Source organism: Lipotes vexillifer, unplaced genomic scaffold, assembly GCF_000442215.2.
Source record: "Lipotes vexillifer unplaced genomic scaffold, Lipotes_vexillifer_v1.1 scaffold131, whole genome shotgun sequence".
Classification (NCBI taxonomy): domain Eukaryota; kingdom Metazoa; phylum Chordata; class Mammalia; order Artiodactyla; family Lipotidae; genus Lipotes; species Lipotes vexillifer.
This window is the reverse complement of record NW_006782866.1, coordinates 1892372-1909236: the sequence shown is the minus strand read 5'-3', so window position 1 is coordinate 1909236 and position 16865 is coordinate 1892372. Positions and strand designations below refer to the sequence as shown.

General features: G+C 40.7%; 2 protein-coding genes across 2 annotated transcripts in view; both read right to left on the bottom strand.

Annotated features, from left to right (window-relative positions):
* Window positions 1-4022, bottom strand: part of FAM228A (family with sequence similarity 228 member A) — a 14303-nt gene extending 10281 nt beyond the window's left edge. Inside the window, 3 exon segments of the mRNA XM_007455517.1 lie at window positions 987-1193; window positions 2162-2230; window positions 3948-4022. Of these exon segments, the coding sequence (XP_007455579.1) occupies window positions 987-1193; window positions 2162-2230; window positions 3948-4022 (351 nt within the window).
* Window positions 4023-5031: 1009 nt separating this feature from the next.
* Window positions 5032-16865, bottom strand: part of FAM228B (family with sequence similarity 228 member B) — a 32108-nt gene continuing 20274 nt past the window's right edge. Inside the window, exons 7-8 of the mRNA XM_007455499.1 lie at window positions 10910-11017; window positions 5032-5328 (exon numbers count right to left, since the gene is read on the bottom strand). Of these exons, the coding sequence (XP_007455561.1) occupies window positions 5322-5328; window positions 10910-11017 (115 nt within the window). The 3' untranslated portion in view covers window positions 5032-5321. The remainder of the gene's footprint in view (window positions 5329-10909; window positions 11018-16865) is intronic.

Below are 16865 nucleotides of genomic sequence, written 5' to 3'. Positions count from 1 at the left end.
CTCTTTCCTGGCTCTTTTAGCTAGGACTTGGGGTGTGACCCAGTTATGGCCAATGAGACCTCAGGGGAAATTTGCTAGGAGCTTCTGGGGACTCTTTTTGCCTCCTGATCAAAGGATGAGATGAGGTGTAAGAAAAGGGTCCCCTGGCATCATTTCTCACCCTTTCTTCCTGCCTTGAACACAGACCTAATACCTGGAGCTGTAAGCAACCAAATGTGCTTTTAAATGTGAGGGTGACCAGGATAAACTGAAAATATTCAGGATAGCAGAATACAACAACAGGAAAAAACCTGGATAATTAATGACATTGTTATGCTGCCAGAACCCACCATGAGACCACCTATCCCTCTATTTCTTATTAACCAATAAATGTTCTTATGGTTTAAGCCACTGTTATTCTATTAACATTTACCTAAAAGCATTCCTGATAAATCTAGTTCCAAATCAACACTTCTATTCCCTCTACCTGGAATTTCAGGTTTAAAAATGCAGTAGGTTGTATTACAGTTCCATGAATTCATCTTAGATACAAAAATAAATCTGAGACTCTTTGCATAAATAAAAATGCTGACCCAACTTTTCAAATAATGCTTCATTAAAAAAAAACTCTCATGGGATTTCCCTGGTGGTCCAGTGGTGAAGACTCCATGCTTCCACTGCAGGGGGCACGGGTTCCATCCCTAGCTGGGAAACTAAGATCCCACATACTATATGTCTTGTGGCATGGCCAAAATAAATAAATAAAAATAAAAACCCCATGCTCGGGCCTCCCTGGTGGCGCAGTGGTTCAGAGTCCGCCTGCCGATGCAGGGGATACGGGTTCGTGCCCCGGTCCGGGAGGATCCCACGTGCCGCGGAGCGGCTGGGCCCGTGAGCCATGGGTGCTGAGCTTGCGCGTCCGGCAACGGGAGGGGCCACGACAGTGAGAGGCCCACATATCGCAAAAAAAAAAAAAAAACCCCATGCTCCAGTGATTCTAAAGCTGCCAAAAAAAAAAAATTCTCATACCGTTTTGTGTGCTTTAAAAAATATTCATAATTCTCTTGTTTCGTTTTTTCCAACCCTTTATATGAAATTACTTTTTCCATAATTCTCTGAAGAGGCTTTGCAACATTTTCAGTCCATTTTTTATGTAACAACTCTTTTCTTCTTTCCTTAAAAACATCCAGATGCTGAAAATACGTATTCAATCTCTACGGAAGTGATACAAACAAGGAAAACAAATTATTGAGAAGTTTTCCATTTATTTTCATTTGAATAAGCGGGGGGAGGTGGGGGGAAACACTTGTTCCCACTCCTAAGCTCTCAGCACATTCAGGCTGCAAAGTCATAGAATAAGATATTTGAAGAACAGTATAAATTTCAGAAAGAGAACCTGAGAACACAGAGCAGAAAGAACCCATGAACAGTTCTACACCACAACTGTGCCTCCAGATTAAACCACATCCAAACCACTCCTAACTCAGAAAACTCCTGCTTCGTTTTAAGAATTCAAAGCATTCCCTGGTCACCATTCCATGTCTCCAGCCTTCATCATCAGTAAAGACTGTGATAAAAGTGGTAGAAGAAAAAGAGCCTAGACTTGCATCAGCACCTCTCTCTCTTTTATAAAGGAGGGTAAACCCACCTACCTCTTTTGATGCTCAAATGAGAATATATGTAAACTTCCTTTATAAATTATAAGCCACAGTACAAAAGTTAACGTATTATACACCAAATTTCAATCCCTCTCATTGAGATGAAAACCTCCTTAAATTTATTAATTCCATAGGGACGATCAGTACTGATTGGTCATTATCCTTAAATACTAATTAATCTCTCATGGCTTTACATATTCCCACTGTGATGTGGGAACATATGAGAGAGAGGTAAATTTTAGGAAAGAATTTCTATTCAGTACCAGGACAAAGACGGGGAGCAGTTAGAACAATCTCTCAGATCCCTTAAGGATAGATCTGGGACTCCCAACCTCTTTGTGATTCTGCAAGGAGATGGCACAATCTCAGATCTATGTAGTATGAATGGGTGACTCAGAGGAGGTTCATTCTCCCAGAAAAATGAATCTCTCTGACATGGTAACATCCTCTTGGCCACACTGCTCTGTATCACTCTTGCTTACCTAGAACACACTTGGAATCCACTCTCTGTAGCCAACTCTGACCTTCGCAACATAATTTCCTCTAAATAATATCATGTATACAGCTTCATCAATGTCTTCTTTAGCCAATGCCTAAAATTACAGAATTAAATATTAGCATTTAGATCCTGAACAAACCAGTGACAAAATACAGTGTATTTTACCAATAGTTTGAGTGTAAATCTAACATTGTACCTCAAAACATATTTTGTAACTTTTTATTACAGAAATTTTCAAACACAATTCTCCACGAACCCATCACCCAGGTTCAACAATGATCAACTCAGAGTCCATCTTATTTCATCCAAATCCCTACTCACTCCCCTGCCCCCCACCCAGATTATTTTGAATCAAATCCCTTACATCACACCATCATTTTTAAAGTACCAAGAAAGCTTACTAATTAAAGGGATCCTCTGTAAAATGAAGCCTCTTTATAGGCAGTCTGTAGGTGTGTTTTTAAAGCCCTTGAAGTTTCCTGACTTCTGCTAGGTCTCTTTATAAGTTAAAACCTATTTATAAGTCAAAACTACAGAAGTTTGATTTAGTTCAACGGGTCCAGAGCCAATTAGTTGGGAACTCCTGGCTGAGGACCAAGATGGTCTTACATCTAGGGACTTGCTGTTTCCATTATGAGCTTGGGTAAAGCTGATGCACTTAAATCCTTACTTTAGGGCTTTTCATTTGGATCACTATGAACTGATCTTCCAGATTTTACTCTTACAGAACTAAGTAGGGACAAGTGGAAAGGCAATAAAAATTCAGCATCTGGAAGAGAAATTCTGTTACCTAAAAGAATTATCTAGTGTAAAGTGATACAGATTCTTAAAACTATGTTATTCAATCTCTGGCTCATCTTTCAGTTCTGCCACGAGTGCATCAAAATAAACTAAACCTCAAACTCAAATACCAAATCTTTGAATAAGAGAAATCTCAAAACGGAGAGTTGTATTTTTACCGGTATATTTAACAGCTTCACATGAAATCTAAAATGATATTCAGACAGCTAACTAGGGTCTTCTCCAAAATACAACGCTCTTGATAATATAAACAGACTCTTGCTTTAAAATAAAGCCTTCCTATACTTATTTTAAGATGGAAATTGAAAAATCATGTAAAACAATTAAATGTTTTCCCCTAATACAACACAAATTTAGAACAAATCAATCTATTTATCTGAAGAAGTAGAAACATACACCATCAAGCATCTTGAGAAATCACATTTTTCTAGCCATCCTATTAACATTATTAGCAAATGTTATACACTCTATTGGTTTTACGTCAGATTTTTGAACCACCTTTTCTTCGTTTAAGGAAATAGTTTTTGATAGCTCCTTCCTGGTGATTGTGCGCGCACACACACACACACACTCTCTCACCACTCTTACTGCCACCACAGTAAAATGGGGTAAAATAGAAGAAATATCCAAGAGCTTCTCTCTATAAAATAATGAAACTTCTTGAGAAAATCATTGCTTTACCAGACCCTGGAGTATCAAGAATTAACTGGCAAGCCCAGACCTGGCTTCCCCCGCCTCTCCCGCAGGGCAGCTCAGGGACTGCTGTTTACCCACAGCCCGCCCTGTTGCTGTCCTGATGCTGCGGTGACCACGGGAAACACTACAACCACCCTGGGCCAAATGCGATCCCTGGCCATTCCCATTCGGTGAATTCTTTGAGAGCCAAGTCTATGCCAGGCGCTGTTCCAGTTCTGGGGAAAACAACTGTGATTAATACACAAGAGATCCTAATTTCAAGGGATTTATGTCCCACCACCCAAAGGCGGCCCCCAAATGCCACATTATTTTACCTCCATCAAAGCAACTGACTCAGGTTCTGGCCACTTTAATTGTTCTGGCCCAAAATGTTTATCATAGTTGGACATTTTCATGGCAGACATAAATAATAGAATCCCTGAAGGAAGAAAGAGTAAATTGAGGAGATAGGTGATCACAGTTTAAAAATTGAGGTCTTTCGAATTCAGAAAGCAGTGTATCCTTGCTCTGCCACTTAGTAGACTCAGTAAGTAAAACAAAAAATAAATCCTCGGGGCCCCTAAACCTGTTTCAAAAAGGGGGTGATTAGGCTCCCCGACCCATGGCCTTAAGGATCCAATCAGGCAACGCCTCAGGGTCTGCCCAGGGCTGGGGCCCCCGGGCCACACCGCCGAGGGGCCGCTGCGGGTGGTCGCAGGCCTGGGCTGTCCTCTGCTCCCCACCTCGGGCTCTGCGCTCGGGGCTCTCCGGGGCCGGTGGCACGGCAACTCACTGTTCTGGGAGGGGAATGGGAGCTCCTCTAAAAACAAATTAAAGCACTACACTTAGACCCCAGCCCCTCTTCCCGCAAGCCCCCTACACCTCTCTCCACAGGGGGCGCAGAGAGGAAGGAGCCGCCCGCGCCCCGCGCCCCCGGCCCCCACTCCGCCTCGCTGCCACCCCGGCCCCTCCGCGCAACGTGCCTTCACCCGCCGGACCTTCAACCGTCCAATCCGACACCACCCCATGTTTCAGTTAAATATATACATATATATAAATTTAGGTCATGTAAATTAATCCTAAAGAGAACTTACCATTTATGTGTATGATCCAGGGCAACAAGTAGAAGCGAGGATTGATTTTTAGTGCCCCTTTTGCCTAAGGAAAACAAAAGTCTCTCCTCCTATGCTCCAGGTCCTAAGTCTTCTGTGACTCAACATGAGCCAGAGGGGTAATCAAAATGAATTTTTATAACTTTGCAGACTCAGAATCAGCACGTGGGTAATCAAAATGAATTTTTAAATTTTCTAAAGACTGTTGGAGAAACCTGGGGAGAATATGTGGGTGTGGATTTTAAGGGTGCCTGACAATTTAGGGAAAGAGCAAGTAAATTGAGATGGGTGCTAAGTAAGGTAGCTATTAGTATTTTTATTGTATCTTTCAGGCAACATTTCTTAACTCCTGGGGGAAATACATTTGCAATAACTGTCAATATACAGTATTGTCATTTCTTAATTATCATACAGACACTGGACTCAAAGATGAAGTTTATTGCAGATGCTCTAAGTTCTTAGACATAAAACAATTCTTGAGCACCTTTCTTGGTCCTCATCCTGAATGATTCCTGCTGGCAGATGGCTTCCTTTGAAGCAGCCTTCTTTTGTGTCCTCTTTTACCAGCCAAGGCTCAGGGTGTGTGCTCCTTGGTTGCTAAAATCTTTTGAAAATGACAGAAAGGTGTAATTGATACAGGGATAAGGGGCTTACAAGAGCAGAAAGAATTCCTCTGCTTTAGCTGAGCTGATCTCCCTGAAACCTAGCCCTCCTGTTGGCGCTAAGTGACTTGGAGGCAGGGTCCCCACCTAAATCTCCTGACTCAGCCTCTCCTCACTCTATCTGGATTCAGAAACAAGGAGCTTCCGGGACAGAGCCAACCTTATTATAGGTGGGGTAGAGCACTGATGTGTGATATGATTTGAGGGACCCCTATGGTCCTGCTTTCTGATGTCAATATGCCTGGAGTGCTAATTTACACTAGGATTATTGTGATTTATAAAATACTAGGTTCCCTTCTTCCCTTCTCTTTTCAAACCTCTGAATCTCTGTCCACCTTCACTATCAGCTGATAGATGACCTTCTGACTTATGTGAGAAAACAAATTAAACAGAAGTAAACAATCTTCCTTCACAAAATTCACCAAGCTGGTTTCATCTATGGCTATGCCTTCTGCCTTCCTTCCTCTTATAATGATGGATTGTCCTGACCTCAAGTCCTGGATCCTACCTCTCCACAGGTAAAGGAGGTGGGAGGGTGGAGGAATGGATGAGGGAGAGTATTTTAAGTAGAGAAGTCAGAGAAGGCTTCTCTGGAGAGATGATGTTTGTGCAGAAGTCTGAGTGACCTGAGAAAATGAGACATGGAGAGATCTGGGGAAGGAGTGTTCCAGGCAGATGGACTGGCGGAGGCAAAAGCCTGAGATGGGAGTGAGGTTGGCGTGTTCACACAACAAGAAAAGGAACATAGTGAGCATGGAAAGAAAGGCAGGTGGTACGGGTGGTGAGGAGGCAGGTGCCCAATCATATAGGAGTTTAGAGGCCATGATAAGGAGTTAGAATAAAATGCAAAGTGTGAGGGGAAGCCATTAGAAGGTTTTGAGTAGGGGAGAATTCTGAGCTAATTAACATTTTTAAAAGAATATGGTGCTGCATGGAGAACTGATTATACAGGGGCGAGAGCAGAAGTAGGAAAACGAGTTAGGAGGCTAATGCCAATAGGCCAGATAAGATCACAGAGGCTTGAACCAGTGGTAGTAGTGAAGAATTGAGAAGTGAACGAGCTAACAGAGCTCATTACCTATAAGACACGCGAACTGAGTGAAAGCAAGAAATAAAAAATGACTCCTAGACTTTTATCCTGGGGGTCCTTTTTGGATTATAGTCCTATTCACTGAACTAAGAGAAATTTGGCAGGAAGAGGGGCAGAAGTGCAAAATTAAGACTAATCCTTGGGACTTCCCTGGTGGTCCAGTGGTTAAGACTCCGTGCTTCCACTTCAGGGGCCACGGATTCGATCCCTGGTAGGGGAACTAAGATCCCACATGCCATGTGGTGTGGAACTAAGATCTCTCATGCTGTGTGGTGTGCCAAAAAAAAAAAAAAAAAAAAAGAATAATCCTGTTTGGGGCTGGTTATATCAAGAGAACCATAACCAGTACAGTACGTAAGAAGGATGTGTAGGGTACGATTACAAAGCAACTTATTGTATTTTTTTTCCTCACTGTCCATTTAAACCTGTTTGGTTGGGTAGTTCTCCAGCAACTTCCTGTTTTATTTTCCTCATTGCAATTACTAGCTCAAGTGATATTATATATTTACCTGTTTCTTGTCTGTCTCCCATCAAAATGTGAGCTCCTTGAGATCAGAGATTTATCTGTTTTGTTTACCTCTAGTCTCCAGCCTTTCAAACACTGCCTGGTTCAGAGAAGGTTCTTGTTAAAATGTGAGCAAGCAAGCACATGGGAGGATACTAAAACATGACAGTAAAAGGAGTGAAACCACAAAATTAAATCTTAATACATTTACTGTGAGTTAAAAAAAAGTAGCCCCCTTATCCTTTAGGAATGGGGAAACAGTCAGAAAAGAAGAATGATAGATTGACTGTAGACTCAGACAAACGAATCATTTCCCTATTGATTTCTAACTGGGAGATGGGGAGGATAGGCTGTGACTTCTCCTTCAAATCCACTCCTAACAGAAGCTACACTCCAGAGACTCGGGACACGGGGTGTAGAGAAGAGAACTGAAGGGAGGTGGCCCCTAGACCGGGAAGCAGTAGGCTAGCCTAGACAAGTCAAATGGCACCAAGTTTAACCAGAGTCACCTTAGGATGAGAAATCTGTGCTCTGTGAACAACTACATTTCTATACATTTTACATTTGGGGACTTTTATTTTACTTTTTAAACTTTACTACTTTAATTTAGTATATGGTCCTTTTGAAAATTTTTGCCTTTCTTGGCTAAATTAAGGGTAACAAAATTTGGGGCCTGGTTTGGGTGTGGTAACTGGTAAATGTGGTAGAGAGATGGTAGGGATGGTGGAGGGATGGAAGAAGGGCAAAATCAGGAGAGGGAGCTAGGGAAATCCTACAGTCCACCTTCTAGAGGATACCTCTATTGTGCAACTGCCAGGGGCAACTCTCTTCATTCCCTCTGAATCAAGGAAACCTGCCTCAGTTTCTTCTACTCACTCCCTTTTGGTGGGGGGAGAGGGTAGGGAGGGTGGCCCACTGCCTCCTGTCTTCTGGGAAGACTGCCATACAGAGAAGTTGTCCCCAGCAGCTCAGATTTTGTTATCAGCAATTGCTGCCTTGTGTATTACAAGATGGAACTATACCAGCTCTCACCGCATCCTGGTCCTCATCCCTGTCTGCCTCCTATAGCTCAAGAAAGTTCAAGGAAGAAAAGTGCCCTTTAGAGTTGGCCTCTTTGGGACTTGGATTCTATCCCTCCTGATAACATAGAGGTTCTTTCTCCAGAAAGGATGACCCTGTGTTTCCAGAGGGAGGCACCAGAAAGGAAAAAATTCTCCTATCAACTCAATTGTAGCATTTAATATTTTATTTAAATTTGAAGCTGTTGAGTTGTATATGAATTTACACATTTTAATGAAAAATAAACCCAAATAAATAGCATTACCTTGCTCTAGTAACATTTTCATCTGAAATTTCATTGCTGCTTAATCAAACAGCTGAGTGAGGGTTCTGTGGCATATATGACCCCCTCAAAGAGGTGTCCACTGTGGCTTCCCTGGGAAGGTCTAACTCTATCAAAGACAAACATGCCTCTTCCACCTCGATGCCGTAATTGGTATGCTTCCCTAATTCATGGAAGAAAACATAATCTTCCTCCTTCCTCCAGGGGGAGCTCATGAGTTTAAGCCTCTAGTTTAAGTCCCTAGGTACTCCAACAATGCAATATTTTCCTTCATATATCTGAGTCACACTCTGCTATAAAAGACATTAAAGGACAAAACCTCTCCTTTTATACAATATATAAAAATTAAATAGGATTAAGATGTTTATTATCCTAAAACCTGACTCATACAAACATGTATGAGACCATGGCAGTTACAGATTGCAGAGGAACTTATACGCTTTTGGAGCCTAACAGACAAGAGTGATGCTAAGGCATTCCATCTTTTAAGGATTTCAGCTACCAAGTGAATAGGGCTTAATTTCAATACTTCCTATTATCCCTCAACTTCAGCTCCCATTCAAAAAAGCAGTCAAGTGTTAAACCACACCCCAAAAACACTGAGCAGTCCACAATGGCCAGCACCATTTCTAACAGTTATCTGTTTCTACTTTAAATCACTAAAAAGACCCTCATGAGGCAACCAGTTGTTCTCTCTGCTGGACATGTCAGAATCAAGCATCTCTAAGAGCCCTCTGGCTTCTGCCACATTGTATTTATTCAACAAATTCTGAGTTTATTCAGAATGAGGAAAGGGAAACTACTGCAGCTTACTTTCGAGCTTTTTAGGAACAGAGAATTGTAAGCCAACCTCCTAAACATCATGTAAGCTCACTTATCTTCTGCCTTGCTAGGTTCTTTTTTTATTATCATCAAGTTTTACTAAGATACAATTTATGCACCATAAAATTCACCCATTTTAAATGCACAAATCAATGATTTTTAGTGTATCTCCAGAGTTGTGTAACCACCACCATGATCTAATTTTAGAACATTTCTATCAGTCCAAAACCTCATGCTCACTTACAGTCACTCCATTCCCAACTCCAGCCCCAGGCAACCAATAACCAACTTCCTGTCTCTATAGATTTTCTTTTGCTGAACATTACACTTAAATATAAATAGAATAAAAATTGTAATTGTATTCTTTCACTGAGTATAATACTTCTGAAGTTCACCTGTGTTGTATAGCATGTGTAAGTACCTCTTTTCCTTTTAATTTCCAAATAATATTCCATGTATGAATGCACCACATTTTGTTTATCCATTCACCACTTTATGAACATTTGGGTGGTTTCCACTTTTTGGCTATTATGAATAATGGTGCCATGTACACCCACTCATACACAAGCCTTTATGTGGCCATATATTTCCATTTCTCCTAGATAGAAACCTAGGAGTTAAATTGCTGGTCACTTGGTAATTTAATGTTTAACATTTTGAGAAACTGACAAACTGTTTTCCAAAGTTGCTGCACCATTTTACATTCCCTTCAACAATGTCTGAGGGGCATACACCCAGAGAAAACCATAATTCAAAAGGACATATGCACCCCAATGTTCACTGAAACACTATTTACAATAGCCAGGTCATGGAATCAACCTAACTGCCCACTGACAGATGAATAGATAAAGAAGATGTGGTACATATATACAATGGAATATTACTCAGCCATAAAAAGGAACGAAATTGGGTTATTTGTAGAGACGTGGATGGACCTAGAGTCTGTCATACAGAGTGAAGTCAGAAAGAGAAAAACAAATATCAAATATTAACACATATATGTGGAATCTAGAAAAATGGTACAGATGAACCTGTTTGCAAGGCAGAAATTGAGACACAGATGTAGAGAACAAATGTATGGACACCAAGGGGGGCAAGTGTGTGTGTGTGGGGGGGGGGATGAATTGGGAGATTGGGATTGACATATACACACTAATATGTATAAAATAGATAACTAATAAGAACCTGCTGTATAAAACAATAAAATAAAATTCAAAAAGAGAAGTAAAAAACAAACAAGAAAACAATGTCTGATGGATCTCACTACTTTTAATCAGATACTTAACCAGTTATATAACTATGTAGAGAAATCTCTTACTTTTAATTCCATTAACTAGTAAATTGAGATGATTCGCCATGTTACACATACAGTAGTATGTACCACTTTTCTGCTTATAACCTCTCTTCACTCTGGGGACGATACTGTAACAGCTACTACCCACCAGAACTAGTCCAAAATTCCATGTTTACTGCTCCAATTCAATTAAAAACCTCCTAACCTTTAACGTTAATATGAGTTGTTAACTTTTTTCTATGTCTATGCTTGTTATTTCTGAATGTGTCAGCTGTTTGTTCTTTAAAACCAGAAAAAGCTGAGCAAAGTCGCCACCTTTCCCAGTGGTGGGAAATACCTGATGTCCAGCCACAAGAGTCTGGTGTATTCCTTGGCACCGACTCCAGCAACTTAAAATGATGGCAGGGGATGAAAACACAGCCAAGCATGTTAAATTAAAGAAGAACAAAGCTATGGAATAATAGGCTTACTTGTAAACAACTGCTTTTTCTTCTTCCTGGGATTCCAGAAGATGAGGAGTTTTTGCAGAGGGTTTCAAGTCAAAACTACTTTCGTTAAAATTCACTTTTACTTTTAACCTTTAATAAGATAACAGGTGTGAGAGGATGTCCTGAAAACAATACTAGCTTGCATTTATACAGAAATCATTGTTATACATTGACTGCTACGTATATTGTCCAAAATATCATTACTTCAAACTGGTGTGCATTCTTGGGTGTTTCAGAATTGCTGAAACTATGATAGAGACTGGTTTACTATTTACTGAGACCCTAGAATCAGCTAGGCAAAGTTTAAAGTATTACCTATATCCCATGGCTTATACTCTAAATGTAAAAAGAAGCTCCAGAGATTGTCATTTATAAGCATAAACGTAAAATGCTTTTCCTAAGAAAGAACCCAAACACCCCATTTCCCAGTCTCCTCTACCATACGGTGGCAGGCAGGTGCCTTAGATCCCTCTAGTCTTGCCCCAATCAAGAGGTGGTTGGGGGACTTCCCTGGTAGTCCAGTGGTAAAAAATCCACCTTACAACTCAGGGGACGCGAGTTCTATCCCCAGTCAGGGAACTAAGATCCCACATGCCACTGGGCAACTAAGCCCACACGCTACAACTACTAAGCTTGCACACCTCAACTAGAGCCCACGTGCTGCAAACTACAGAGCCCACGTGCTCTGGAACACACATGCCACAACTACAGAGCCCACACACCCTGGAGCCAGCGCGCCACAACTAGAGAAGAGAAAATCCACAGGCCACAGCTAGAGAGAAGCCCACGCACCACAACGAAGAGCTTGTGCACCGCAAGGAAAGATCCTGCGTGCCGCAACTAAGACCCGACGCAGCCAAAAAGAAATTAAATAAATAAATAATACATAAATCTTAAAAAAAGAGTTGGTTGGAAGGGTGATACTGGCCCAGCGAGGAGCATCCATTTTGCTAGCACAGATTACAGCAGAGCTGGTGGGGTTCTAAGCCAACCACTGGAGCAGCAGCTTCCTGATTCAGCAGTTTCCCAATCATAGCAGAAACAATACATCCCTTGGCCAGCCAATTCTACACTGTGATTTTGGGAGTTATTTCTGAAATTCAGCCCTGTTTCTTAAGACCTCCCAACGATTTCATGAGCGGTGTTAAGTCCTCAATAAATGAATCCTTTTCTGGGGTGGCTTCAGTTGTCTGAAACCAAGAGCCATTATTGTAACTAACATACCCAGTACACCTAGCATGCAAATAGCCACACAAAGAATTAATGGAAAGGATCAGTCTGATCCTGATTTAATCAGAATGAATCTTCCTAGAGAATGTGGATTTTGAAATGTTTTGAGTAAAAGAAATCGGTATGGCAAACATTTAGATTAGGGTATAAAGCACTACTAACAAGAGGAAAAAAGGGTTTCCTGTGTTAATATATCTGAGAAGGGCTAACGCAGTGGCCCATTTGTCTGCAGGAACATTCTTAGGCAAAGCTATCCTGGGGCAGAACCTTGAGATGAGAGTAAATACTAAGGGTACCAAACGATAATGAAAAGGTTGGATGAGAAGAGTATTATCGGATTAGACCTTCTCAACTACCTCTCCTTTTGCTCAGAGCAAACTAAAAGTAGGGGCAGGAATGTCCTTAGTCAAGGAATCCCATGGCTTCCTCTCAGTTCTCTGTATTTGGCATAGTGCCTGATCCTTCTTGTCACCCTTTCCTCTCCTGATATCTGTGGCAAATCACAGACTGCTTCTTCTGTCTCCTTTTCTTCTTCCCACCTCCTAAATTTTATAGCACAACCTTTCATCTCAGTATTTTTCTTTTTCCCAGTATTCTCTCCTCAGCCTATCTAATCCATTCTTATGCTTTTACTCTCATTTCCAAAGTGAAAAACTCTTTTAGTTCTCCAACCTCAAATCCCCTTCCTCCCTTGAGCTGTTGTCTCACTTTTCCAACCTGTAATACATCTTTACTTGAAAGGACTACCAGTATATAAAACTCAGTATGAACAAAACTGAACTCGTCAATTGCATTTCTGAATCTGCTCCTCCTATGTTCCATCTTCTGCTGATAGTACCTCCAATCTTCCAGTGGCCTAGATTTATATAGCAGGGTCTTTGGCCTCCCCCTCTCCCTCTCATTACTTCATTAGTCCATGAAACAAGCACTTTATGCCACTCAATTACTATCCTCAAGGATTTACAGTACATGTAAAGATATATATATATATGTATATGTATATATATGAACAAAAAATATACTATATATAATAATGGCTGACTAGGAGCACTGAGGCAGTGATCTTCAAGCAGTTTTCTTTATATACTCCTTAAAAGAGTTTTGAAAAACCACATAACCCCTTGAACATTTTAAAGGTGACACCTACAATTTTTCATTGCAAGTTTAAATAAGTTTGTATCTTGTTAATAGATTTTTTTAAATATCAAATATTAAGATAAAATGAGTACTGGCCTTACAAGCAATGAAAATTTTAGGATACTATGTGATAAAATAGATTTTAACCACCATATTAAATAAAGCACACCAAATCTGAAAGCAATCACAAAAAACTGTTATCAGAGAATTATAGCTATTATATTTTGAAATTCTGACAGTAATAGAAAACATTCCAACTATATTTAAAAGAAGCGTCGGGACTTCCCTGGTGGCACAGTGGTTAAGAATCTGCCTGACGATGCAGGGGACATGGGTTCGAGCCCTGGTCTGGGAAGATCCCACACGCTGCAGAGCAACTAAGCCCGTGCGTCACAACTACTGAGCAACTAGAGAAAGCCTGCACGCAGCAATGAAGACCCAACGCAGCCAAAAGTAAATAAATAAATATATATATTAAAAATTAAATAAAAGAAGCATCACTAAATTATATAGCTTTAGCTACTCCAAATTCAAAGCAACCCAACACAGACCAAGTACCCTGATTCTGTAGCATGCCTTTAAATCAATCAATTAATCAGTTAATTAAAGTAAAATAAAATATATATGACAGGGAAATACAGAAAGACCTGTGGGTTAAGTTTTCTTGCTTCATCATTAAAGAAGTCTCTCAAAAGCCAGTATTTTTATTTGTCCCTTTATTTGGTACCTTAAAATTTTTTATAACCAGGTGGAAAGATATGCCTCTCTTTTAAAAAGTGGGATAAGAAGTCATATGAATGCAGGCTTGTTCTCAGGCAGATCAAATTTTGGAAAGAGAACATATAGACTTCAGAATCTGGAAGTTGAGACCCTTAAAACTATCCATGCCTATGTACACCTTGGTAAGTCTTTACAAGCCATTACTGTATATTTTGAAATTCACAATTTGAAATTCACTGCTTTGAGGGAATCCATTTACTTCAAACAACTAGACCCTGGATAGAATGTACCCTTTGACGTGTCACTAGTCTTACAAGAGAAGGAGGGGGTCTTTAAGAAAAACACACACACACAAATGTAGTAGACGCTAGAGGTGTGGGAACTTAGGGTCATAATGGTGGGCAGCAAGGGCAGGTGGAATAACAGATAATAATCCCTGAGGGCAGATGCCAATGACAGAGTTAAGAGAATACTGAGCCCTGTCTATGCCAGCTATAAGGTGCAGATACTACACTTGAGACTGCCACACTGAGCCTAGACATTTGAAGGGAGCTAGCTAGGCCCAGGTTGATGGCATCCCAGCTACTGGCAGAGGCAGAAACAGAAGCAAATCACCTGTGTAGATAGAAAAGTTTCCCCAATTTAGGCCAATAGTACACCCAAAGATAAACTGAACTCACAAATAAAATTCACTAAGCATATGAGAAAGCAAACCATTATAAATGAGAATCAGCAGAGAAAAAAGATTAGCATCCCCCAAAAATACAGAATTTGGAATTATCAAATATAAATGTAGAATGGCAATATATAAAATGTTTAAAGAAATAAATAATCCAATCACCAAGACTAGAAAACAAGAAGAGCCTATCAGGAATGAACAAGCATATGGGGTGGGTATGGGGAGAAAATTTCAGAAATTAAAATTTTAATATTCAACACAGTGAAAAAAGAATAGTAAACTGGAAAATATATCCAAAGAAATTACCAAAGGCGATGGTAAATATGAAAGAGGTATTAAAAGTATTAATATATATTTACATATGATACATACAAAGACTAATATTTAGTACAAGGGCTCAGATAAGGCAGTCTTCCCCAAACATACTAGCCTCCACGAGAGTAGAGCAATGTGATACACAGAGAAAAATCCAGAAAATCATCCAAAGAAAACATTTTCCTTACCATATTAGTCATCTCCAGAACCTTCCTGAGGATGAAATACTACAATTAGAACCTACCATATGCCCATTATTAGCTCACTATAAAATCAATATTCTCAATACCATCACCTTCACATACAACCTGAGTTAAATCTGTTATGAACAGATTCCTGGTTTGGGTGGACCCTACCTAATTACTAGAGTTAGGCTTATGATTCTCAAAGACAATGAAAAAAAGTAGAAAGCCCATTCTTTCAGAATTCTGTCTTAAGGTTTATTTCTGTTTTACATAACATTTACAGTGCCATCTGTAGCCAATTTTTTAAAAATAAAATTATTAGAGTTCTGCTTCCATTTAAGGATGAATGAACAGTGGTTCACAAAATGTAACAGATGTACCACACTAATGCAAGATGTTAATAGAGGAAACTAAAGTGGGGAATGGGGAGGACGGAATATACAGAAATTCTCTTTCTGCTTAAATTTTTGATAAACTTAAAACTGCTCTTAAAAATAAAGCCTAATAATTAAAAACAAAAGATATCCACTAAAATTTTAATGAATGCTTAAAGGCCAAGTGTGGGCTAGCATGTCATTTTGGAATAGCTGGGGAGACCTCATACAAGAAGTGTTTACACTCATGAGCAAGCTCTTTTCCATGGGCCTGCACCAGGTGCTAACAAGAAAGACTGGGCACAGAGCAGAAAACCAGAGAAAACCCCCATTAGTGGCAAAGATATGCAGGAAGAGATTGACAGAGCTAGGTAAACAAGTGCCCTTCCCATTTTCCTGGATCCTTCCCCACTACAAAGCAAAGCATTAAGCTGCTGGGGTAAGAGAAGCAAACTCTTTTTCCCCCAGGGTGATAAGCAAAGATACAGTGATTTTGGGAGAGGAGTAAAAGCAAAATCTACCTACCTCTGGAGGAGGGATGAGAAATCCTCTTATATCCAGGACAGACTTAAGGCTCTATTGTTAATAAGATAGGGATAGGAGTAAAAACCCTCTGACCCAGGAGGAGGCGCAAGAAATTGCCTGTGCCCAGAATCCTATACTTATACCCAGCAGAGATCTGCTACTATTGGAAGAGGGGCAGGAAACTACCATCCAAGAACAACCACAGACATAAGATAGTGTTTGGGTGCTACAGGGAGAAGAGAAAGGAACTCTAAGAAAGCCCTACTTCTGAGGCCCAAGTATATAGGGCTTGCCTAAAACTGCGGCTAGGATAAAGAAAACAGAGAACATTCCTTTACCTCCCTCTTTGAGCCTACCAACAAGCAACAGCAGAATACTTCTGGCGGGGGCTTCCCTGGTGGTGCAGTGGTTAAGAATCCACCTGCCAATGCAGGGGATGCAAGTTCGAGCCCTGGTCTGGGAAGATCCCACATGCCGCAGAGCAACTAAGCCCGTGCGCCACAACCACTGAGCCTGCACTCTAGAGCCCATGCTCCGCAACAAGAGACGCCACCGCAACGAGAAGCCCATGCATTGCAACGACGAGTAGCCCCCACTTGCTGCAACTAGAGAAGGCCTGCGTGCAGCAACGAAGACCCAACACAGCCAAAAATAAATTAATTAATTAAAATAAATTAAAAGGGCTTCCCTGGTGGTGCAGTGGTTGAGAGTCCACCTGCTGATGCAGCGGACGCGGGTTCATGCCCCGGTCCGGGAAGATCCCACATGCCGCG